Source organism: Strigops habroptila, chromosome 6 (assembly GCF_004027225.2).
Source record: "Strigops habroptila isolate Jane chromosome 6, bStrHab1.2.pri, whole genome shotgun sequence".
Classification (NCBI taxonomy): Eukaryota; Metazoa; Chordata; class Aves; order Psittaciformes; family Psittacidae; genus Strigops; species Strigops habroptila.
Window position 1 is genome coordinate 6511551 of NC_044282.2, and position 25400 is coordinate 6536950.

General features: G+C 38.7%; 1 protein-coding gene across 21 annotated transcripts in view; it reads left to right on the plus strand.

Moving 5' to 3' along the window:
• PTPRK (protein tyrosine phosphatase receptor type K) overlaps positions 1–25400 on the plus strand; it is a 397787-nt gene that overhangs the window by 36224 nt on the left and 336163 nt on the right. The window contains exon 1 of one of the 21 annotated variants that reach the window (XM_030489204.1): positions 14405–14442. The exons of the other annotated variants lie outside the window; for them this stretch is intronic. Within the exon in view, the coding sequence (XP_030345064.1) occupies positions 14424–14442 (19 nt within the window). The 5' untranslated portion in view covers positions 14405–14423. Of the gene's footprint in view, positions 1–14404; positions 14443–25400 lie in introns of those variants that run through there. 21 annotated transcript variants of the gene reach the window in all.

Here is a 25400-nt window from a genome sequence, read left to right on the forward strand (position 1 = left end):
GAGAAATAGCTTTGTGTTCTGTATTGAAATACTGGTTCTTTTCTCATGTCCTTTTCTACCCTGAATGCAGCAGTCAAACATGTATATACATTGGAACAGGCTGCGGCAATTCGTTACCTATGGATTAAGGCTTAGCTTAAAATTGTTGATTTAAATTGCATCTGAGATTTATTAAAAAAACCCCAAAACTTTAAAACAAAAAAACACCCAACCCCAAGCCCTGTGCGAATTGAAATGCCTGAAAATAACAGTTATTTATCACTGTAGATCTTCCCCCCACTTCATGATCACTCCCACCTCAAAGTAGTATCGTATCCATCATGTTAATATGTAAAATCAATCATTGTGTGCAGATTTGCAGAGAGCATTCTGCCTGTGAAGAAGCAGTGAACATTTTTCACCTGGAAAGAAGTGAAAGTGGAAGAGGGAAGACACCTGGAAAAAAATGCACTTTGAGATTCAAGTTCAAGTTTTGTATTCAAGTCAGCTTCAAACTGGGTTGAGGTTTTTAATCGCTCACTCTGAATTTTTATTTAATTATGTTAATCGAGGAATAGCTGAAGAATAGCTAACTATTAAGCTATCCTAATGGCTATTTTATTAATAGCTAAGGGCTATCATAGCAGTTAGCTCGCTGATTTCTTTCCTTTTTTTTTTTTTTCTCTTGCCAAACTGTCTCTTTTCCTCGGCTGCTTTTGTGCTCCATACAGCTAGTCCCACTGACTGAAGATGCTAAGAGAAAGAGTAAAGCATTTCCTAACAGTTATTCATAGCACCAGTGCAGTGATATATTTGTTTTATGCAGTGTGCTTCTAGCTATGTTTAACTTTCCTCTATTTCTAGAGATAGTGCTTAGAACATTTTAAATAAGCCTGGAACCAGAATTCTTCCTCCAACATTGTATAACTCAACTCTTTAAAATTAGCAGAATATTTTCCAGTAGAATTGAAATATCTGTCATGATTACCTGAGTGTGTAGATATATTTATCTCTAATTACAAAAGATTAGATATAGGTCAAAACCATACTTATATATGCTATGTCCATGGTTCATGTGCCTGTTATAAAATGGAGAAAGCATAAACCAAGACATGTCGATTTGTCCTCTTGAATACTGAGTTTTCTCTTTGTATTTCTTAGTCTTTTGTTAGTTTGTTGGTTAGTGAATCAGATTCCCTTTCTCTGCTGAAGCTAAAAGCTTAGGAGCTTGAAAAATAAATCTTTCAGTATGCCATTAGTGGGCTTGTCCTTCCTATGGATGCTTTAAAAATGCATTTTTAAAATTCATGGAATCTTTAACACAGCATCAATGCTGTTGAGCTGATCATTTAGCAAGAGTCAGGAAACTTCACACATTCTGTCCCCAGTGCAGTTAAGCCTTTTGATACTTGGTTTATCTGAGCAAGGAGGTTGTCTGATTCCATTTGTAAAATAGCCATGACTAAAGGTAGTCTTTTGGGGAAAGGTTAAAAGTTCTTTTGCATTAGGAAGTGATGTGCCCTTCTACACAGATGTAATATTTGCTAGAAGGAATTAATATTTGTCTCTAGTGGAATCCTCAGCTAGGCTGAAGTCTGTTCATTTTTGTGGTGGATTAAGAGTCCGGGAGACTAGTCTGGCTGCTGCTTATCACAGTTGGGTGAATGCAATCTCCAGCTGTTAGTTCCACCTTCCAACTCTCAAATCCTTTGGTTTGACCTGGCTGCTTTTGCACTAAACCTGTGAAATACAGATATTATTATTTTTTTAAGAAGAAAATTTGGCATAGGGAACGCTCACACATTTTGTTGTTGTGCTTGTGGCATAGATTAGGAAACAAGATATAAGTGATTTATCAACAGTCAGGCAAGGGCCGGTCATGAAGATAGGATGGGTAGTCCACAATCCAAGTGTAGAATATGTAGAGACAAATATGTTGAAGTCAGGCCACTTTCCTCACTCTCTCTTCTTGGAGATGTCTACTCCTAGTGATTATCTTTTGAATGATTTTACTGTTCTATACTTGCCTGTACAGGGCTTGTGTTTTTCTCTTAATGGAGAGCATGAAAGAACTTGTGGGGCTACAAAAGGAAATATTTGTGTTGTTTGTAAGCAGATCTTTCCTCTTTATGACAACAACAAACCCAGCACAGGAAGTTTTGTGGGAGTAGGAAATTTATTGGGGACATAGCAGTACTGGTGGAAGGAGTCTGAAGGATGTTTTCTGTTCTTACTGTGTAATAGAACCTTGTTGGTTGCATGTACTGCTTATTGCTGCCAGAAGGGGAGGGTTTTGACTTCTGTCCTGCTCATTTGTATAGTTTCTCTGATGCCAGTGGAAGGATGAGTGTCTGAGAACAGGGCAACCTTTTCGGGGATGGTTCCTGTTTATGCTTGTTGGCTTCACCAGCACTAAAGTGTAGGTCTTGTATGGGGAAATGCAGCTTTAGTATATGATCTTGATAGGCTTGAATGCTTGTCAGTGTTGTTTTCTTTCTGTTCAAATTTGGCAACTAGTGCATTAGAAGATATTCTGGCAGATCACCTAATTGAGAGAGTTTTGTATTTGCTTGGTTAGAAAGATACGCTTGACAGATTGGTTGCAGACCTCCTAGAGGGAGAGGTGGCGTTATCAGTGTTTTAAATGCCGAGTTGTGAGGATGTATAGGTTAGTTGTAAGTGCTGATATATTTTCATAACATCTCAGATTAAGAAAGGATTAAGCTGTGAGCTCAGTCAGAAACTAAAAAGGATATTGGCACTTTCCTGATAAAATGGGCAATTTAATTATTCAGTTCTGTAGTCACTGTTAAGCTTAGCTTGTGTTATTTCCATTAGAGCATTTTGTGTTCAGGGTGAGAGAGTATTGCAAACTGGGAATCAGAAGTGGTAGATGTAGGGATTTTAATGGCTTTATCCATGGTCTGCGAACACAGAAAGTATCATCTGAATTTATCTGATTGCATTTCAATGTGGTGACTTCAAAGAAGTTGGGGAACTGTTTGAGGAATAAGACAAATAGTCTGGGAAAACACCTTAGGAAGCAGAACCTCCTGTTTGTGTAGACTGCAGTGATTTCACTTTTGTCACATAGTTTCAAAAGATAATTGGTATGCGATGTTAGTTTGACAGCCAATTATTTGCTCTTGTGGGGTTGCTAAGTAAAATAGAGAAATTGTTAATGAGGCTACTTATTCTTGCCTGTACTTTACAGTTTCTCTGAAATAACTATTGCAGGAAGTTTGGGACATTTAATTCTCATAACAAATATAAATAAATAGGAAGATACTTGTGTCTTGCTTGCATTTTGTTGGACTCTTCAGAAACTAGTTTTTTTGGTAAACATGGACGGTAAGACCATGGTACTTCGTAAAAATCTGAGACTTATTTTCAATAGACAAAAGCAACTACACAAAACTCTTGAGGAATTTCTGTGTAATTTGCTTATAGCAAGTCTTCAAAAGCTTACTTTATGAAACTTTAGTTCTATGACACAGGTAATGGGATATTGGGCTTTTCACTTTGAGATCAACAACTGCTTATGTTGTCCTGGTTCAGTAGTCCGAAAGTCATTAACATATGACATGGAAATGAGATAATGCAAAACGTTGGAGTGGTTAATCCAAATTTATGTTCAGTTGCAGAAGAATGAAAGAACAAATACGCAAAGAGAGGCTGAATCATCCTATTGGTTTTGTAAGTAGTCTCTTTCCAGAAGCTGTATTAGCATGATTACACATGGAGCTTTTGTTCCCATGTTGTTTTAGTTTTTAAAGAATAAATAAATGAATGTCACTGTCACTCTCATGACTGGGAATATTAAATTATAATTAAAAATGCTGCTTGCATAAACAAAACTATTTGGATGCTAGTGGATAATGTGATGTTCAACCTTATAATAAACTTTTGTCACAGATTAAATCAGTATTGTTTGAATACATATTAGGTTTTTCATATACCACCTACTATGAACTATTCAAAACTGAGTTTTCCTCTGGTTTTTTCCCTTCAAGTCTAGGAGGAGGAAACAATTAATGATCATGGGCTGTCAAAAAGTCCAAGGCAGAATGCAGTTATGAAACAGTCTTCTGTGGAGATATTTAGAGAGTGAAGAGGAGCTGGTGTTGACTCACAGATAGCATAATTGACTCACACATAGTGTAATTTCCCTTTCTTTTTGCACTCCCTCAGGCCTCACAAAATTGTTTTGCATCTTGAAACGTGCTTAATGGAGCTATTAAACAGCAATATCTTATGTTTAGGAGCTTCACTGGTATCATGGGATACCACCAATGAACCAAAATCACTGAGATCAGAGTCTAGTTCTAAATATTTAAAAACAACTTCTAAGAGCATCGATTTTTATTCTTTTTTTTTTTAATTTTATTTTTTTTTCTTGAGATGATTTAATATACAGAAGCTCTGTTGGGCCAAAATGTCAGTCTGAGACTTTGTGGATAAACTTAGGCTCTTAGAATCACAGTTTTTCAAATTTTGAAGTATTCTGGCTGTCACAGCTGAAGTAGTACTTTGGCCAAAAAAAGTTATTACAGGTGATTCGGCCTGTGAAGGTAGTACTAGATAGTGTTCTTCATTGTGATGTCATTTTGGGAGAGGAAAAGGGTAAGTCAGATAGAAATTCTGAATGTTTACATCCCTATTTAAAAAAACAAGGTTAATGTGGGATAAGGTGATTGTGCCTTGATGCTGCATTTGATGTTGAATACTGAATACAAGTGGGTTAGGTTGCTCTCAATCTGTTTAAAGGTACATGGTGATTTCTGTTTCAGACAGTTCTGATTCCCCTGACTAGGTTTGCTTTCAGTATTTAGGCATCAGAGAAGTGCAAGTCAGCAGTGTTTTTCTCACTAGGCAGGCTTGAATTAGAGGAAGCGGAGGAGCAGCAGCAGCAAGAGATGAGGGGAAGGCCTGGGGCTGTACTTGCTGTGCCTGATTTTGTGGAGGGGGTAGTAGCAGTACCCCTGATTATTTCTTCTGTGAAATTGAGTTTATTTGGAAACATGGGTTTAAAACACAGTGGGACACTTCCACAATCAAATGCAGAATGGCATTGCCTGTGTGGTCTACTGAGGGGAATGGTTTGGGAAGGAGCTGTGTAAGACAGAAAATAACTTGGATGAAGTATCTTTAAAGTTATTTGGGATGTGTTGAAAATAGGTGGAGAAATATAGTATGAGATATAGATATGTCTACAGACAGCTGTCTGTAGAAGGACTTATGGTTGTCCTCTTGTACCTAAAATATTCACATGGGGTGTTTTTTAGAGTACAAGGTTGATTTGTAAAAAACAGTGAAAACATTCAAGTGATCATTAAATGCGTGTTGTTTCTAGATGTCTGTAATCTCTCCTGTATCTGATCGGTGTGCTTGGATAAGCTAACTCTATGGGAGCTCTATTTCCTCATGTGTAAGAAAATGTGAGGTGTGAGCAAATAAGTGTAGTGGTGATAGCAGAAGGGGATGGCGTGTGGCTTCGTGAGCAACCTGTAATGTGTATGGAAAAATTGGGTGTTAGAAAGTCTTGATGTAGCTACGTCTGTGATGTAAATTCAGACTTCTCAGAAGGTAATTTAAAGCAGCCTTGTATCTGGACAGTATTTCATGTGAGGATTTGCTTTCAGAGTGTAAATTCACATGTTTTTGTCACACTTGTCATGTTATTTTTCCACCAGATTACTGGAAGATGATTTTGACTGTTTGCTTCTTGGAAGAGCCTGTGCTGTGCTTAGCTGTCGTGACGTTTTTTTTTTCCCCCCACTACTGGCAGCTTAAACTTTTGGAGTAGTTAAAGGCAGTCTTTTCTGGGGGCCTTTCTGAGCCAGGAAGTGTTACTAGATTAGATTGACTCTCATCAGGTTACCAAATCTGTTTTGTTAGGGTGCATACATAGTTAGGGTGAAAACATAGTTGGGAATTCATTTGTGTAATAGGTGTTTGAATTCTGCTAGGGACTTCTGAAATTTGGGAAGTGCTTTTCTGTGTTTTACCTTAAACCTTGTGGTTAATTATTGTACCTCTTGTGAAAGAAGTCGTCTTGAAAGACTTAGTGACATGCTAGCAGAGAGATATTGAGTGAAAATTTGTGGTTGAAGAAGCCAGAATTTTACTTTATGTGCAGGATCTTGAAAAGCATCAAAATTTGTACTTTGAGCATATTTCTCTTATTTTCTATTTTCTGGTTCACTGACAGACTTTGATACTTTACAGTGTTCACGTACAGTTGAAATATCTTGTCTGTTTTTAAGAGTTTGGAGTTCTGTTTTAAATAATTTCAAATGTTAGTGGATACTTGCTTTCAAAATTAAGCTTTGCATCTGATAAAATGACTCTGTGCAGTGGGGAGAAAATGAAATACTAAAGAGGTGCTTAGCTTTCCATGTATACTTAATCCATCTGTATGACTGCCAAATGTTTCAAGGGAATCATCTTTCCGAAGTTTGACTTCTCTAGTGAGCTTTTGGGGTGAGGGAAACGGTCTATGTCATTAACTTTGGGTATGTATTACACTTGACATAACAAGGCAATTAAGTTATTGACAATGCCTTTTTAATGTCAGAGATGTGTGCCACTCAGAAACAACCCCCTCTCTTTGGGGATATAGATATGTTTCTTTGCAAGCTAGCACAAAAGCAGCAATACCCAGAGCTATACTGTCTGTAGGAGCATATGGAAATCCTGCAGGGTGCATGCCAGCATTTTTCTACACTTGGCCAATGGGAGGTAAATAACAGTTAGAAGGAAGAGTGGTTTTATAGGCATAAAAAGCAGTGGTGGTAGTTTTCATGCTATGTGTAACAGAAGGCGTTTAATTAGGTTGCAAGTTTGCAGGGGGGTTTTTGGCAATTTGTTTCTCATCAAGCCATAAATCCCTTTCTTCGTGTAAAACTAAAGCTAGTTTTGCTTTAATGAGCTACAGTTTATGCAACAACGAAACTGCCTCAGTTTACTTATATCTGGATGACAATGTTCTCAGAGGGGAGAGCGGAAAAGTTGCGGGCTTGGTGTTTTTGTGGTTTTTTTTGGTATATATTGAGGTACAGGAGTTGTGTGTGGACTATTTCTGTGAGCAAATAGGTGGTACATATGGGAAAGGCACGTTGCTTAAGAGGCAGGTCCCTGCAACAAACACAACTGTTATTTTACTAGTAAAATATAAATATTGTTGTTTACATTTGCATGTTAAGCATAAAGATCCGTGGTGTAAATTGAGGTAAGAGAAGATGATAGGCTGGTTAGTAGAATTTCTTTTACATGATGGAACGCGCTTGTTTTCGCAACATTTATTGTCTTTCAGTTTAGGATCATCTGGCAAAATTTTCGGGCTTATGGTATCAAAACAGCTTTCAAAATGAGAGTCTACTGAACCCCTTTTCAGAATTGATAAATACAGGTTACATACTTTCTGTCCTACGATTTAAGTTAATGGATTACCTGGTTAATAAAGTTACCCAGTGACTTACTCTGGCCTTGCTGTTGACCATGAGTGGGAAGGGAACACTTTAAATGACAGCAGTTGTGTAAGATCCTCCTCTCTGGGGGCTAGTGTTGATGTTTGGTACTTTTCCATTAGCTGGAAGCACAGATATGGCTGTCATAGTGCTGAATGCTTGGCTCTACATTTTTATCTCCATGATAGGAAAGTGCCTCAGAGAATAGAAACAAGTACAGTGCTACATGAAGTGTGTCTTGCACAGTGTATCCCTGACCTTCTGTCTAGGAGTCCCTGAATCTGAGCCAGCCTGCTCCTCGGGTAGTTTCACTGAGCTGTGGCTGTGTTAAGGTTTGTTCTGTATAGGCAGGGTACGATTAAATAGTGGGATGAATTCTGGATGGTTTTGGCCAAGTGTTTATCATTTCTCGACTTGCAATTAACTAATCAAGTAACTTACTGCTTTATTTTTTTCCTTGCTTTCCTTTTGAGTAGTTTTGTCACTAAAAAGCTCAGGAGAAATACAGTGATGAAAATGTTTCAAATTTCTGGATGCAATGCTAAGAATAGCTGTGTACTTTGTTTCTAAATTTGAAATAAGCAAAGATACAAGCGTAATATTTCAGCAAAGAAAGAATAGTTTTATTTTTGTCCCTATCCCATCCACACCTCCTGATGTTCACTGTTGATGGGACCTGAGGGCAGAGATATTGAATGTAATTGGGCTCAGTTCACCTTTGCTTTTTTCTTCTCCTCTGTGTCCCAGTTTGTTCCCTGTGACCTGTGCCCTTACTGTTCTATAGATGAATGTAAATATATTCTTGAGCAAGCTCCGTAAAATGAAGTATTCTCTTATTTCCAGCCTTCACTATGCCTTATTTAGAAAAAAAAACCAACCCTAAAAACCCCCAACAACAACAACAAACATCCCAAAAAATCCAAACCAAACCCCAAGCCTGTGACATGCAGCAGAAACAGGAATCTATAAATAACTGTTAATAAAACTGTCTGGCTGAGCGATGTAAAGTGATGTTAAATGTCTAAGGATTTTTCCTTTCACCTTTGGTGTAATCTTAATGGTTATCAGTAGCAAGTATTTTTTTCTAATGAAAACAATTTCTAAACTGGAACATGTCTTTGTAAGAAGGACTTCGTATCGCCACAGTACAAATGCAGGCATGCTTCTAAAGGGGAAGAGGGAAGGGAAGAAAGTTTTCTAACTTCTAGAGCTGTAAAAGAAAATTCTTACAAGTTGCAAAGATGCAGACAAGTGTTCCCTCCTTGCTGAAGCTTTGCTGGCTGAAGAGGCTGCTGCGTGTAGCTACTTCTAATTGCTGTTGTGCAGAGGTGACTGCCCTCTTACATCTTTTGTGTCCCCTCTTTATGTGTTCAGTCTTCAGTCCATTTGTCCAAGTCAGCTGGGTAGATGGTTTCCTATGCAATTTTATCTGAGAGATAGAGGTTAAATAACCTTATTGCCTGATGGACTGTGAGGGTGGCGAGGCACTGGAACAGACTGGTGGTAAATGCTCCATCCCTGCCAGTGTTCAAGGGCAGGTTGGACAGAGCCTTGGGCAACAGGGTCTAGGGTGAGGTCTCCCTGCCCATGGCAGGGGGTTGGAACTAGATCATCTTAAGGTGTTTTCCAACCATATAAATCTATGATTCTGTAATCTGAGAGGGAGGGGGAGCAATGGTCTCCAGTGGAAAGAGATAAACTCTTGAACCTAGACTATTGACATTGATCAAGATAGTGCAGGGCTTGGACAAACTCCTGCACTGGCTGCCTGAGTTTGCAGTGGTTCACACCCTAAAGTTACTGTTTTATTTTTAGTTGGGACTAACTTGAATAAGGAATTCAAAGTGGCAATATCCTTAATGTTTTGGCTTACTTAAAGGAGTTGGGTTAAGGAGGAGGAGGGATTGGGGAAAGGGAGAAAAAGAGAATGGTTCAGGGATCTTGTGAAGACCTCTCCCAGCACACCAGAATGTGTGGTACATAGTGGGTAGTGTCTCCTACCCAAGTGACAGCAGTTTGAGTGCTGTGCCTACTCCTGGTGGATGGTTCAAGATGTGTTTGCTTTGGAGAGATGGAAGAGTGGTGCATGTGTGGGTCCTAATTTCAAAAAGCTGGAGGAATCCTGCTTTTTAATGCAAGGCTCTGTTTCTCCTGTTTCCCAGGGAAGGCTCTAACTTGGGATTCAGCCATCTTTGACCACTGTGGAGAGAGGCAGCTCACTTGATAGGACAAGCGGTGCAAACTTGCATAGACTCTGCCTCCTCCTTTGTGTGCTGCCAGTGATTGATGTTTTTCATTGCTGATCCTGACAACTGGCACTATTGTACTGAGGTGAGGTAGAGAGAAATTGTCAGATTGCTTAAATCCCTGTGAAGCCTGGCAGCAGAGCTGTGGTGGAGGAAGAGGGAATACAAATAACATGAGGACAATTTTTCCCTATAAACCTCCCCCCTCCCCCTTCCTTCTGCCCAGCCCCGTGTTTTTGTGAGTATGAGGGCAACACAAGGCAGTTCCATGTGGGAAGGTTAAGGAATTAATGTGCCATGTCTTAGTGTTACTGTACTGGGGCTAAACAGATGGTGTAATTAGCCTACAGCGGTGAAGAGCTATTTTTCTGATAAGATAAAAGGAAGTCGTTGAGGGTGGTGGAAGAAGAGTCTTTTAAATTGGCAGGGCTCACAATGTGTTTATGCAAAAGCATGAAGTGTATGGGTATTATAGTTCCTTTTCAATTGCAGTACTTTTTTCTTTGTATTTTTGTTTATTGGGTAGCTCGTAAAGGAAAAATATTTTATTGAATAATTTCTCAACACTTTTACTAAGCTTATCTGGAAAAGTGAAGGAATCAAAAACAGGCATTCTCTTTTCTTGGCTATCAGCAATCCTATCACTTGGGAGTGATGGGGAAAGAAATCTCCCTTCCTTTTGTTTCTTCTCATCATATGCTTTGGGAGGCTGTTGGAGGATGGTGAGGGTTCTGTTGAAGGTCTGTTCTTGACTGACCCCATGTGTTCTGGGTTTTTAACTTGTTCACTTTGCATCTCTGTTTATGGCTCCCCTTACCTTGTTTTGGTTGGGATATTTTAGAAAAGATAGGAGCAATTATACAGAAAAGTTACAAGCAAGAAATGAGAATAAATTTGGCTTGCACTGGTTGCAAAATTAAAACAGTGGAAAAACAAAGGAGTGGCAATAGGAAGGGAGGAAAAAAAAGGGTTATATTGGAAGAAAGCACATCTATAATTGCATCAAGGTTCAGTTTTTGTTCATTTGTTTCCAAGTCCTTTGAATAATTTTTGCTTCCTTGTGAAAAGATAGCAGGTATGCTTGCTTTTCAAGCCCAGCTGTTCATGTTTTTGTCCTAAATCAGTAGTATCTGGTCTATCAGTGAGTTAGTAATTCAGGTTTTTGGTTGGTTTGGTTAAAAATGGCTTCTCAGATATATTTTATAAAAGACAGTATTGGTGAGTAGAAAATGTGGCAAAAGTAATTGCTTTGCAGGTTATTTTTTTTCCTAATATTTTTCTGTCCTTTTTCCCAGGAAGCAGTTAGGTTGGGTACATTGGTTTTATTTGCACTGTTGTGCAGTGGCAGCTCCTGCCTGTCTTCAGAGGATTTAGTTTCTCCTGTTTACTTGCAGGAACATGTGCCCTCCTTTATCCACTTGAGAGTGTATAAAGTCTCAGCATGTTGGGTTTTTTCTTTTCAGCAAAACGAACCCCAAACCAAAACAACCCTCTGATCTAAATTTAAGCCTTATTTCACAAGTCTCCTTTTTGCCCCCTCTTTCCTGGAAGAGGAAGTGGGTGAGGAAGGCTGTGTTTTGGTGGTGCTCTGTATTAAAGCTTAAAATACTGCTTCATTAATGTTCGCTGGATTATTTTTTTTTTCCCTCCTTTCCCTCAGCTTGTAGTCTAAATGGCACCAGATGATAGGTCATAACATGATTTATAAACTCCCTCCTCCAAAGAATGTACCTGCATGTTTCCTTGCATGGAAGCAACCAAAGGAGAGGGAAATGTAAAAGACTTAACCTAATCAAGATTTAGCTGTAAATGAACACCATTAGGACAACAGTTTATACGTTTATTTTTTTGTGGGTAGCTTTTTCTAAAAACATTAGGTAGCCTTTCTGTTACAAGTGGCTGAGGAAACATGGTAGGTTTTTATCCTTTCATCATGAACGTGGTATGTGTATGTGTGTGTGTGTGTCATAGCTTCTTTTGGGAGATTACCAGTGTTACAGAACCTCCTAGTTTCATAATCCATTTTCCTCTTGCAGCCATGGGAGATGGGCAGGCGTGAGTGGATGCAGCCTCTCGGCACCACTTACTCAGAAAATTTCATCCACTTTTGAGTGCTCCCAAACAGGCAAAGGACTCCAAGGATCCAAGCAGCAGCCTAAAGGTCGAACTGCAGTCCCTCGCTGCAGCTGGTGGCAGCTGCCTGCTTTCTTTGGCTTGGTTGTGTTCTCTGAACACCTCGCTCCTGGGCAGGCATGACAGGTTAGAGCACTTGGGGGTAACGGAGGAAGATTTTAAAATTTATCACTCTGCTTTATTGACTCTATTACTCCTTCAGGAAGGACTAAGGGTTAAATAGGACAAGGGGAGAAAGATTAAGAATGTGGTTTTCCTCCCATGAAATAGTGTTCATTTTTAAGGAATTATGTAATGTACAAATATGTTATTGATATTTTTGAAAGTTCACTTAATTCCTACTTCTGGAAAAGGTTTTAACACTAGCTGATGTTCAGGTACCTAGTTTTAGTTAAGGTGGTTGGATTTAGGTTAAACATCATTCCAAGTCAGCTTCTCTTTTGGTTTAACAAAAGCGTGTGTGTGTATAAACACATATATGTATGCACATATATTTTTAAATATATACAAGCACTCTATAGTGTACATATAAATAAACCCAGTTATATATAAATGAAAGTCAGGTGTGGGAGGATATACAGTTCTTTTTACTTTTCCTCTTTTGCAAGGATAGAAATGTGAGAAATAGAGATTATATTCACTTTTATTTGTATAAGTCTGTTGGAAGATTTAAAAAGATATATTTTGCATCCTTTTCTGGCATTGAGAAGGATGAAAAGCAGAGGTGTTTGAACGTCTTCCTGCTAGTCCTGATGTTCTAGAGGGGTTTTCCCACCAGGTATTACCATAACGTACGCTCCAGTGAGTTTCAGGGAGGGAATCCATTCCCCCTGTTTGGTCTCAGTATTGAAAATACTCTTTTCTTATTGCTGGACCTGCAGATCTCAAACTACAGTACAAATCCAAAGTGCCTATATTTTTACTGGATATGTATTAGATTAAAGAATTTGCGCCCCTGCTTTAGCTATTGAATTTTCTACTGCTGTTATGTATGTAATTGTTTCAAATGAAGACTTTTATGAATAAAAATATGCTTCATTGAAAAGACTGGCTTTGAATCTCATCTAGATGAAAAAAAAAATAAAATTTTCACTTAGAATTCTCCAGTATTCAAACCTAAATACTCAGTGACCTTACTTTTCTTGCTTGAAGGTGTAGGGACTAAAGGCTTATAGTAAAAAAGGGAACTTGTTTGATTAGTTGTATTCTCTGCGAAGAATAGAATTGTCTGATTGCAGACAACGGGTACTTTGTGGACCAGAGTAAGTCCTCTGCAATAACTGTACAGCACTCCTACTTTTTTCTTAGAATTCTGGTGCTTTCTCCACCACTCCTTTTTGAACAAGGCTGAACAGGGTTATGGAAGTTGTTGTTCGTATTGATGAACTCATTTAGGAGTAAAATGGAGAGGCTGAAGTGATCAGGATTAACCCTTAGCTCATCTTTTATCGATTAAATGCATCTTGCAAATATATTTGAACTTGGTTTAATCTCTTGATTTAGGCACTCTATATTATTAATTCAGTGAAAGAACCAGATGTCTGCTTTGGCAGACTGAAAAAAATTCAGGCAAACTTTCAAGGTTGAAGAACTGTCCTGCACTTGACTTGTGTTTTGTTGTGCCGCGCCCTTTGCCATGGCACAAATGTGAAACCAACTGTCACCTTTTGGGGAACAAATACCCTGTCACCTTTTGGGGAACAAATACCCTGACTGTCTCTCTCAAAAGACAAACATGCCGCTTTGCAAATAATACTATGTAACATGAGTTTAGAGATACTGAAGGGCAATTCCAGAGTCACTTTTATTTGATGTCTTTTTATCTTTAAAGAGATTTCTTGGGGGATTAGGGAAGAAGACTGTGGCTGCAACTGAAGGCCTGTGTTAGGGCATAGTTGATGACCATGTATTTCCTTTTTAGTAGCTATTGCTTGCTCTTTATGTGTACTACATGGTTGGAACAAATGTTTCCATGTAGTTACTGTTTAGATATATTTACCTTGCTTAGTTTATCTACTTACTTACTCCTACTCCTTTAACTTGAGGACAAAATTACAGTCACAATAGCAACTTCATAGTTAAATATATTTGCCTGCAGAGGAAGTGATTTAAATTGTGTGATAAATGTCCATCATAAAATGCTTAGCTTCGTTCGCAAAAATTACTGTGTCCCTGTGCAGCTTTGCTCAAGTTAGCAAAGCTGTGCTTGGAGGCCGGGGTGGCCCCAGGAAGTTAGAGTTCATCTACTGCAGCTGGCAGGTGCGGACCTGCTTTTACCAGTGTTATACAGCATCCTTACATCGGCGTATGGGCAGCAGAAAGTGTTTAGGAGGTTTAAATTTACAAACGTTCCTCCCTCTAGAAATGGACTGAGATTTTCCATTTCGGCAGGAATTCCTCAACAGACTGGGACATAACTGTAGAACAGATTATTTAAGGCCCTTTTAAGGGATTTGAGATTAGTTGGTGATAAATCTCTCGTATCTTTAAAGTTTAGTTCAGAAATAAAGTGAGTGCTGATCTTTTGTGCTATATACCTTTTGTTCTCATTTTCTCTTAAAGGTGTATCTCAAAGGAAAAACAATGAAGCTTTTCCATGATTCTTCATCAAATAGGTAGAGCACTCTGCTTTCTGTCCTTCCCCTGACAAAATGTTTTAGGAATTTTGAGTAGTCAGCTTTTGATTCATTCAATATATTGTGCTTGTAAACTTCTGGAATTATCGTGTATCAAGAGGATAACAGGGATGGGATTGTGTTAATCTAGGACTACTCCATTTTACTTCTATTTAAAGCAGTGCGGTAGCTCTCATTTTGACTGGGCTGTCACTGGTGCTTGCTGTTTTCATGTCTGGGGACCAACAGCAGTTAGTACTGTCACCCTTTCCCGAGAGACTGGGAAAGGGTAAAAGAGTTCTTCCAGAAAATGAAAAATGCCAGCTGGCTGTGATCTTGGGTAGAAGTCTGACAAAATCTCCAAGTTACACATGGTCTGATTCATTTGAGTTGTCTTGGTTTTAAAACATGCAATACATTTAAATGTTTTTTGTTTCAGAAGCAATTAATGTTGTCTAAATAAAACGTTCCTCCCATCAGACACCCTTTACCCTGTAGTCAGTTTAAGTCTCAAAAAACGGAAGACCAAACCAGGTGTGTTGATGCCAATATTCCATTCTTGAATATCCATTCCATTGGCACCTTTTTTTTTTTTTGGTACACAAATGTAACATAGCATTTCGGTACAACGTCTGGCCAGTTTAAAACATGTGGTGGACCTGCTGTGGGGTAAAGAACTTCATTCTTATTCATGATTTATGAAAATTTCAATTAAAATTATGGTGATAATGTGGTTTTCATCTCTGCATGCACTGAAAACAGTTGGAAGGGGGCTCTTCATGAGATTGTTGACCTCTTCCCTCTTCCCCCATTGCTTTGTGGATGACATGAGCAACGCTGATGAGGGAGTGGGTTGGAGTAAGTGATTGTGCCACAAGACATTTGTATATCCCAAGCCCTCATTCTAATTAGATTTTAAAGTGTTGTTACACTGAATTTTGTAAATTAAAAACAACTGATGGTGGCAGGGAGAGCATGAGACTGCATATACTTTTTTGTGTCTTGAGGGAAGGCAATAAGGATGTTATATTTTGGGTGGACTTCAGAAATGCAGACAACTGAGGCAACAGGATTTTTTTGAGACAGAAATAAAAAGAGGATGATTCATAGGGGAGAGTGTCTGGAATAGAGAATGAAAAGGATAAACCTCATCGCTTTTCTTTTTCTTATTGGTTCAGAGATCACAGTTTTAGAGTGAATGTGAAAGGTATTATAAGGAAATTTGGGCTGGGAGGGAGAAGAAATAATACGAGAGCCAGGTATATACCATTCACTTTACCAATAGAAACTATAAAAGAATGATCTGGCCTTGCAAGCACGCGGGTAAAGTACTGCCTACCTTTCTAACACAGAAAAGCAAGCACTTCTCCCCTGCCTTCTCCTCCTGTTCCTCTGTATGCCACGGTTGTCTTTGCAGATAGTGCACTGGTCTTACAGTCATTCTTAGTCACTGGCAGGATGTCAGAATTTCCGTAGGGGCTTTAGTAGTGATTTCATAGTGTCTTGAAAGTAGATATACCTATTTATGGAAATATTAAAAATATTCTCAGCGCATGACAAAGGGAAGTTTGTAATTTAATTTCTGGGTGTTAGCTTCAGGCTGAACGAACAATAGAGTACTTTAACCTTGCATGTACTCATTTGGTACTAAAAGGCTTTCTTAAACTTAATTTAGACAAGTGTTTAATAGTTGAATTAAGGCCACTTTAAACCTGTAGAAGCATCTGTACAGATTTAATTTATGTAAGATTTGTGTCGGGAATTTGCATTTCATTTTCCAAATATCTTGGGTCGGAGCAGCTTGATGGGTGGGTAGAGTATAGTAATCTTGGTTTGAATGGCTGTAGTTTACAGTGATGCTCTTGCTATTTTTGGCTGGAGGCAGATTTCTGTTAGAGTGGCTTAAAAGCACAACACTGCACATGTTCACATTTTGAATGCTGTTTGCATTTTTCATATTCTTTTTATATCATCCTCTATCTTGCAAAACCAAATGCTTTCTCTCTTTTTCAGAGTACGTAGAAAAAGTATTTTTAAAACTTCTTTTCCATCTGTTGGTCTCTCTTATTAACAGAGAAGAGAGACAGTGAGGGAGGTGGAAAGAGATTCTGCAGTGCAAGCTGGTATTTAATTCAGCTCAACAAATAAGAAAACTTTTATCTATACATAGCTACTTCATATAAAATTCATATAAAATTCTCTTAAACAAAAGCTTCCCTCTGTTTTGAAGAGCCTAAAATTGTCTTAAGTGCATCAGTCCAGTCTTCACTTATTTTAACAACCACTAACATAAAAGGTGAGATTACCCTACTGGTGATTCTTTCTCCCCCTCTCTTTTTCTGTGGTGAACATGGAAACAAGACTGTTCCTAATTCTTCAGGATTTTTAGACAAGTTCTTTTAGACAACATTTCATAACAATTTCAATTGAATTAACAACAAACATGCTGAAAGTTCACCTCTAGGTATTTTCTGGCAGAATTTCAGAACACTGTTTAGAACTAGGAGAAGTCACTAAAATTTGCTAATATTGATTTCTCAGCATCTTAAGCCAATATGCACACAAGGAGGAAGCAGTATTTGTGGTTTTACTAATTTTGTGTAGTGATGGACTTCATTAAGTGACTGTAATTTCATTGAGTTGTCTGACATTCAGCCACTTCAGCCTTGTTTTAAATTTGAATTAATGGTGAAAAAGGGTTGCATGCTAGCTGATGTATGGTATTTTCCTCAGTGCTCCATCACAGTGCCTCATATCATTTACCCTCATGAGCTGATTTTGCTTCTCTGGGGGAAGAAACAGTCATCCAGGCTATCTGGTCACCACCATTTCCTGGGATATTTGTGAGTCAGTATGTTCGCTTATTTTTAGCGAAATTGAAGGAAATAGGGGATGGTCCAGGAAGCTGATTTCTTGACAGAAACTGAGGGAAAACGGTTTGCAGCAAGAGCTTTATTTTTCCTGTGGTGCGTGGCAGTAGGTTAGCCTTTCCCCCCACCTCTGTTGCTGGGTTCCTTGGCAGAAATTGCATAGTCTGCTTTTGGACTAGAGAAGCTGTAGACAAGGGATATTACTTAGAAGCAGTGTGATGATTTAGCAGGACTGTGTGTGTGGAGGTGGGGGACTGCTTAAAGTTAAACGACCTTTAGTCAAGCCAGGCCTTTTATCTTTGGTTACTGGAAGCTAGGCTGCTATATGTATAGCATATATGTTGCTAGTCAAACAGCATGTATGAACTGAAATCTTTACATTAAGGCAATAAAATATGTAATTAATATAGGTAAATGGTAGGATTTGGGAAATTAAATTTTATTCTTGGAGATGCTTAAAAATCATAGTGTCTTACTGCTTTTATCTGATGCCTTGGAATGTTGATATGAAGGCGGCAAGTGTTTTGTTTTGGGTTTTGTTTTTTTATTTTTAGTCAAATACTTTTGAGATACAGTGAGTATAATTACGTGTCTCTCTCCAAACTGGTGATGAAACCTTTACATATGCTGCTATCAGAAGGTGTATTTTAATTATCTTTCCTGCCTGTCCCCAGTTTTGAATAGCGCACCTTGGAGGTAGAGTGGGAAGAGGGCAAATGGGAGGCAGATGGTTGTGGCACAGAAGTTTACAAGACCTCTTTCCTGGAATGTGTTTTGCAGAATTCTTCACATTAATAGCAGTGATAGAAGACTCTTGTCTCTTGTTTGAGACAATTACTGTGGTAATGGAGAGCAGCTTCTGTGAGAGAGGAAAGTTGCTTGTTAGGCGAGGGCTTCTTCCATGTTCTCTCTGTGTGTCAGTGTCTGGTTTGAAGGGGCTGTGCCCACCAAGATGTTCCTGCTCCAACTGGTATCCATTCAGGCACCAGGATAACCACTGCCCTAATGCAGAATCAGTTTTGTTGTGATAAAGTCATGGTAGTACCAGTTTTCTTATTATTTCTTGACTTTTATGTAATTCACTCTGGATGTCTTCATGTGTCTTCTGAATTACTGTCTGTTCAGTTCAGTCCTTGATTATTGGCTAGAAGCTGCTGAAACAGTATGTCTTGTTGCTCTGGAAAGATAACTATCAAATTATGAAGGTGTAGTTAAATGTCTTCATATCTCCCTCTCGCCCAAGTTTTGTTTCATGCTTTTTCTTTCTCTCATATTTTTGAAATACAAAGACTAAATAAGGGACCAGCAGGGTGAATGCTCATGAAGTAACAATATCTAGGATATGGAGAAGGACCCATTCAGGTCAGGTCACAGTTTGCAATACAGCACACAGATTGTGGAAGTAGGGCGGATCTATGCCTATGACTGTGCTCTTACAAACTTTGGGTTAGGACAGTATAAGTGAGTGTGTGGTCAACCCCTTCATTTAAAATATAGTTTGGCATTTTCTGCATAGAGCATCCTTTTAACAGGCTGAACAATCTGAGTGGAGATGAGCATTCAGTGAAGATGAAACCCCTGTTTTCTCTTTCTTTACCAGTCCTGTTGATGCTCTTCATGTAGTTTGATCCATTATGTCTGGCCTAAGACAGCTTTTACAGAACTCTGTTTAGAAAGCACTTACATTGCACAGACTTCTTCCCCTTATGGAGTAAGTATACCTGAAGTAAAACTTTATGTAATAGCGACTGTGGGAGATAGAATTTTTAAACCTAGTTATTTGAGGTCACATGGAAAATCTTCGCCAGTTATGTATGATTCTGTCACCGTCTTGAGTGTAGAATAGATTCCTGTTTTTTAGGTAAAACAAGGCCTCTCTGAAAGATCTTACTGGACTTTCTACTCTCGGTTTGCATTTGTTTCTTTACAAGTTGGGCCAGGTATTAAAGTTAATGTGGAGAAGGGAAGGAGTAATTTCAGGGTTGTGAAATGTGGCTAATTTCAAACCTTGTAATTTAGTTTAAATTGAAACTTAACTGCATTTAAGTAGATGGGTTCCCAATTTATTTTCTATCACAAGATATACCAGCCTTCTGCTATTTATTGTCTGTATTAAAGCTTTCTCAGTACTTGAGTTTGACAGCTTGCACGTGATTGGCATAGTGCAACATTGCTTGGTTACAAGCCTTTCTTTCTGATGCAGCTATGTAAAGTAATCTACGTGTGTTCAGTAACTTGGTATTTGGCTTCTGTAAGATTAATCAGCATAGATAAAATTCGGGCCTGTGCATGTTTTGCTTTCTCTGTCACTTTGTGCAGTGGCAATTCTATGTGAAGGGAAGGGTTCAGGCTATGGATACTGGAGGGGATGGTTGAGGAGAAGCCAGGGGCAGGGGGACATTGTGCACCCACAGCTGCCCTCCTAGCACACAGGGATCTAGAGGGCCTTTGGGAAGTCCAGATTGTAAACTGCAGCAGCAGCAAAGGCTGTTGAAGCCTTGTGCTTTGTTGGATAGTCAGGAATTGCATGTGGATTCCGCTTTTGGATCAAGTCTCGTCCGGTCACCTGGCGAGATGATGGAGGCTCTGCAACTGTACCAGCATTTCTGCACAAGTTTCTGTTGGCAGAGCTCCAGTGCTTGCAACCTTAGTGTAGACCAGGGTGTTTCACCCATAATGCTGTCTTAAACATTTCAATTGGCCAATGTGTATTGGTGCTTGCCCTCATTAGAGCTTCGGGCATATTGGGTAGGAAATGTGAAACAAATGCTACCCTGGATGATGTTTGTGTACAAGAAAGCAGTAGAGTTGAGTACCTGCTACAGGAGAAAGGAGTGGCTCATCACACAGAAAACAGTTTTCTTTAAAGCCAAGAGGCTTAGATTCCAAGTACTGTTTATCCTTGTTTCAGGGCTACATCCTCTTAAGTTTAATCACTTACTGTATAAAGATAAATAGAGGGCACTTTCAAAACAAAGCTGATTCTCTAAATGAAGAAATAGGCTATTTGAATTTCTTAGTATAGGAAAAAAATTAATTTTCTTGTACTTAATGTTCTCTCAAGAACACTTTTCTATATTGTACTTTGCCAGCTGCTGGTTCCTTCCAGCTGATTTTTGGACTAAAAAAAAAATAAATATGTTTTAAATAAGAAATGTATTAAAAATCAGATGGAAAATAATTCTGATGCCTGCTAGCTTAATGTTAGAGCTTGCTAGAACAGTGGAAAGTATCTGTGCTGCCTCTGTGGTATATACTATATGCTTGCAGTATTTTCTAATCCACTTGAAGCTATGGTGAGCTTTTAAAATAATTTTGAGTGGCTAGTAATCTTCTCTAAAAATGCCAAAGTTCATGTGTACCCTGTTGGTATGAATTTATACTGATATCAGTATAAATTAATACTGTTAAAAATACTGTTTTTTCCCCCCATACAAAACCAGGGATGCCTTATCTGGGCTTAGCTTGGAAGTTACAATATACATATTAATTTTTTTTTTTTTAATTGAGTATTTTAAAGCAGACTTGGACTAAACAACCGTCCTGATTTTATACAGACTAAAAGCCTCCGTGTTCTATTGTTTCCCCCTTTCTCTCTCCCGTTGTCCACACTGGCAGTTCATTGCTTTACTCTGTCCCTTGTGACAAAGGTAGTCTTATTAGTACTTTGTACTTTTTCCCTGGGTTTCCTTCTGTTGCCCCTAGAATGGTATCATTTTTTCTGTCCTGTACTACTTTCTTAAATTTCCTTTCTTCTCGTCTATTCCTACACTCTTTGTCATAATAGAAACTTCTAATACTTCTCTCCGCGTCATTTATAAACCGAAACACTTTGTGTTCTGTATTAAACAGTTATGCTCGTCATTTAATATGAGGTGTTAGGATGTATATGAGTATATATATAAAAAGAAAAAGCACTCCAAGGACTCTTCCTCTTGTTTGGATTTGGGAGGGACACATGCCAGAGCTGTGTGTGCTTATATGCAGCTTATGACTTGACCCTTCTGACTTAGAAAACCTTTCTTCTCATGTTTGAATATGTAGGTGTTTAATGAATGTTAATCCTATACAAATGAAAGATGAAGAAATATATATGATGCTATGAGCCCTTAATTCATATTTCAGCTTGGGAAAGGCTCGTATAGGCCCTTGAGAAATTTGTTATTTGCTGTTACACTTAATATGAGTACAACAGATTTTAACTAGCTTGTTTTGTTTGCTGTTCTGTGGTCTACTAATTGCAATACGGAAAGCAGATATATAGAATTGGTCAAGTCTGATCTGTAGTTAATAGTATCTATCTTAATTTCATCCAAAATATAGGACTGTATTTCAGTCACATGGACTCAGGTGTTTAACTAGAAAAAGTAGTCTGTCACGTCAAAGATGAAATCGGTTTTGTACCTTTTACTAGTGAATTAAGAATGATATTTTTCTAAATGTGGTTCTAGTTCCTCTTTGCTCTTAGCAGCAGGGGACCGTCATGGGTCTTGTTTTTCTTTTGCTTCTTAGTTAAAACTGACTGTATTTCATTGAGAATCATGGAGCCTTCTTCATTAAGCAAGGCAGCAATTGTTATCAAGTCTTTTCTTTTTTCAAATAATAGGTTCTCCTCTCCTGTGGTGGTTTTTTTTTTTTTTGTTTTTTTTTTTTTGGTGTTTTTTTTTTTTTTTTTTTTTTTTTTTTTTTTTTTTTGGTTTTTTTTTTTTTTTTGTTTTGTTTTTCTTTTTAATTTAAATATTTTCTTGGTTAGGTTTGTACTGAATGGAGTCCTTTGTCAGGGATGTCTTTGCTAGTCTGTTGCAAACAGACAGCCTAGTCCGTGAGAACCTGGTTATGGACAGAAATTGTTTGGAAGGTTTCCATGCTTTTAAGGGGATGCGAGGTAGGCTTTGAATGAATTTTTACCTGATGAGAGTTAATTTACTCAGAGACCATAGGCTGGCTTAAATGCACCTTTGTTTTCCTGCATTACTCTTCAGAGTAAAATTTTAATGTTGAAGGTTGATTATTCAACCACAGAAACAGATGATGTAGTTAATTGGCTTCCAGGTGGAGTTGCCATTATCAGGCTTGTACAAGTGTGTGAAGTGGTGGTGCACCATCACAGTGGTGTCTTTTGAGATAGAGTATTCCACGATGCCAATACCAAATATGCTGCTGAGATGCTGCCATCCCTGCTGGCTGAGTAGGCAACAGGAATTGGGTAAAAGACGTGTGCCATGGGTAATCTGGGGACTCTGTGACCCCTCCTCTCCCTCCCTTTATTTATTTTCCATCCTAGTGTAATCTTCAGGCCCCTCACTTGGCAGACGTCACTGTTGTGACTGTAGGTGTGGTGGCTGTGCTTTGCTTTTTCCAGAGAGGTGGACAGCGAGCATCCCTTACCCCAGACAGCGTCCTCCTTTGGGCTCAAAAGAGAGAGAACACACTCATGCCCTGGGGCCAGAGGGGCAGGGGTTTGAGGGAGTAGTGCTGCATACAGCTGTGCAGCGCTGCAAATCCTCGCTATCCTTTATGTCCCGAATCATACTGGTACAGGGTTATTGATGTATAATTGCCCATAGCATGGGAAACAGTGTTAATGTTTATTGGCTTTGTCTTTACTTGGTTGGTTTGTGCCAATTCTCATCTATAATAGAGCGTGCATAAAGACATAAAAATGCGTAATGAATACTGAACATCTGTACAGAGTGCTTTTGAACACTTTTTTGGTAAGAGCGTTTGGAATGCTGGCTGACTATTTAAAATACCCACAAAGGAATCTTATGATCTTACAATGTTTTATAAAACTTTTCCTAAATATCTAAAGACACTTTTGGGCTTTGACAATAGCTTTATCTGGTGTTGGTGCAACTCTTGGGTTTGAAATGCGTGTTTTTGCTGGATTGTTTTGTGTGGGGTGTTGTTGTGTTTTGTTTTGTTTTTCCCAGTAGGCATGTGTTTGAGAGAGAAAAGAAAAAAAATAAGCCAAAATGATTATATATTAAGCTCTATGTGATAAAATAGACCTTGGCTATGTAACATGTTCAGTATTTTTCCTATTGATGCTCATTTGAATTTGAATGCCCTCCACAATAAATCTTTCTCCCTCTCCCCCCACTCCCAAGTAGCCATTAGGCTTACAGATCATTATTTAATGGATAGTGTATTAATGGACTTCCCACCCTAATTACTAAAATGAGTGCCTTGCAAATGCACTAGTCAATCAATGATTGAATGCATGTGTTGGATCTTGAACTCTCTTCTTTTTCACATAACTACCTTGGTTGTTTAGAACAGCGATATCCAGGGAATGTGTCTTCTGAATTTCAGTCACACCTCAGTGATCTATAGAGATACCAACTGTAAACATTTTGTCAATGAACTCAATGTCATTATTAAGTTGTTGCTATTAACTGTTCTTTTTGATGGTGATTTTTTTGAAGGATTAGAGCCTTGTTTTATCCTGCCCCACAGCTCTTAATAGTCTATTATTGAAGGTAAAGTGCGAGTTGGAAATGTGTGAATCTGTGTGTATAAATATCTATCTGACAGTGAGATACATATAAAGGCACTCGTATGTATGCTTATATATGTGTAATGCTCTGGCCGTAATTGTTCTTATCCTGCATTAATGTAAACCCCTTACTGTAAACTCAAATAAGATACACAACTTAGCAATAATGTGTTGTATTTGTATCAAGGTTTGAGCTGCAGAATAGTGGTTTATTTTATTGAAACCAAACAAAAGACGCATGCTAGAACCAGTAGCAAAAAGACATGATCAGGGCTATTGTTCTGAGTGCTGGTGTCCTCCTAAATCCTTAGGATATATTCCAGAGACCAGGCTGAAAACTTTCATCTTCCAGGAACTGGAATCAGGAAAGTGAAAGAAGAAATTTAATATGAGGCTTAGTAGTGTGGCTTGTAAATAGCAATAACAACAAAATAAGGTGTGCTGCTTCAGCAACCTGTGCCACTTTGGATGTTGTGTACCAAAGCTGTTGTGTTTTCTGAATGCTCTTGGCGCATCCCAAGGTTTGGGCAGTGGGAGGTGATTGTGTGTGCACTGCCTGCAGTGAGCCTCTTCGGCTCGTTAGTCTTCTGGGTCAGGTGCCTGGCTGGAAAATCCCAGTGTGCTGAACTGGATCAAAGGAAATAAAATCTGTTTTTAAGATTAAATCGTTCGGTGAGAGAACACTGTGAATGTAATGAACTTGCTGGTGAAAATACTGGGAGCTGGTAAGGTGTTGTTTTCACCTGGGGTCCTCATTGCTGAGCCAGCGGCCACACAGGTAGCTAAAGAGGCATGGGGTTTGTGCAGGGGATTGCACTTTAAGTTGCTGAACACTTGGTTTCTGTCTTTTTTTGTCATTGCCAAGAATGTTATGAATAGTTGCTAAGAGTTACCAAAAAACCCCAACAATTCCAGGTCAAATAGACTTGAAAAGAAGATCGCTTGCTGCAGTGCAAGGCTGGATCAACAATAGTGTGGTAAGGTAGTATAATCCTAGCTTTCAAAAGACATCCATTTTCTTCCCCTCTCGTGTGAATGGCTCTACAAGTGCTGAATAGCTTCTTAATGAGTCATAGGTTGCAACCCAGGCTGTGTAGTGTGTGTGTAGCCCTCTTTCTCCCTTTAGCCAGTTTATCACAGAGCTGACACAACATGACTCTTACAACATAGCTTGCAGTCAATTATTTTGAGGCCTTGGAGACAGCCAATATCAAGAGATACTGATAAGAGTGCAGGCTTTGCAAAAATGCTAATGGTAGATAGGAGTGTTTTTTTACCCCTCCAGGCAACCTGTCTCCTTGAATCGCTGCTGTCCCCTGCCACTAGGAAGGAGAAAATGACCTTCGCAATTTAATAAATTTTTGTTACTAAAGTCGTATTTTTACATTTTACTTTTTAGGCAAGCCTTTGAATTTAGCAGAAGTAAGCATGCTAGTGTTTCACAAGCAGGCTTCAAAGATTGTTGGTTTCAGAAATGAAGTGTTTGCAGTACTTGGATCTTATGTACTCTTTGTTGAGTCTGTTCTCGAACATGACTATACATACCGTGGCCATAGGTAGAGTAGATGCATCTATCAACACCACCAGCT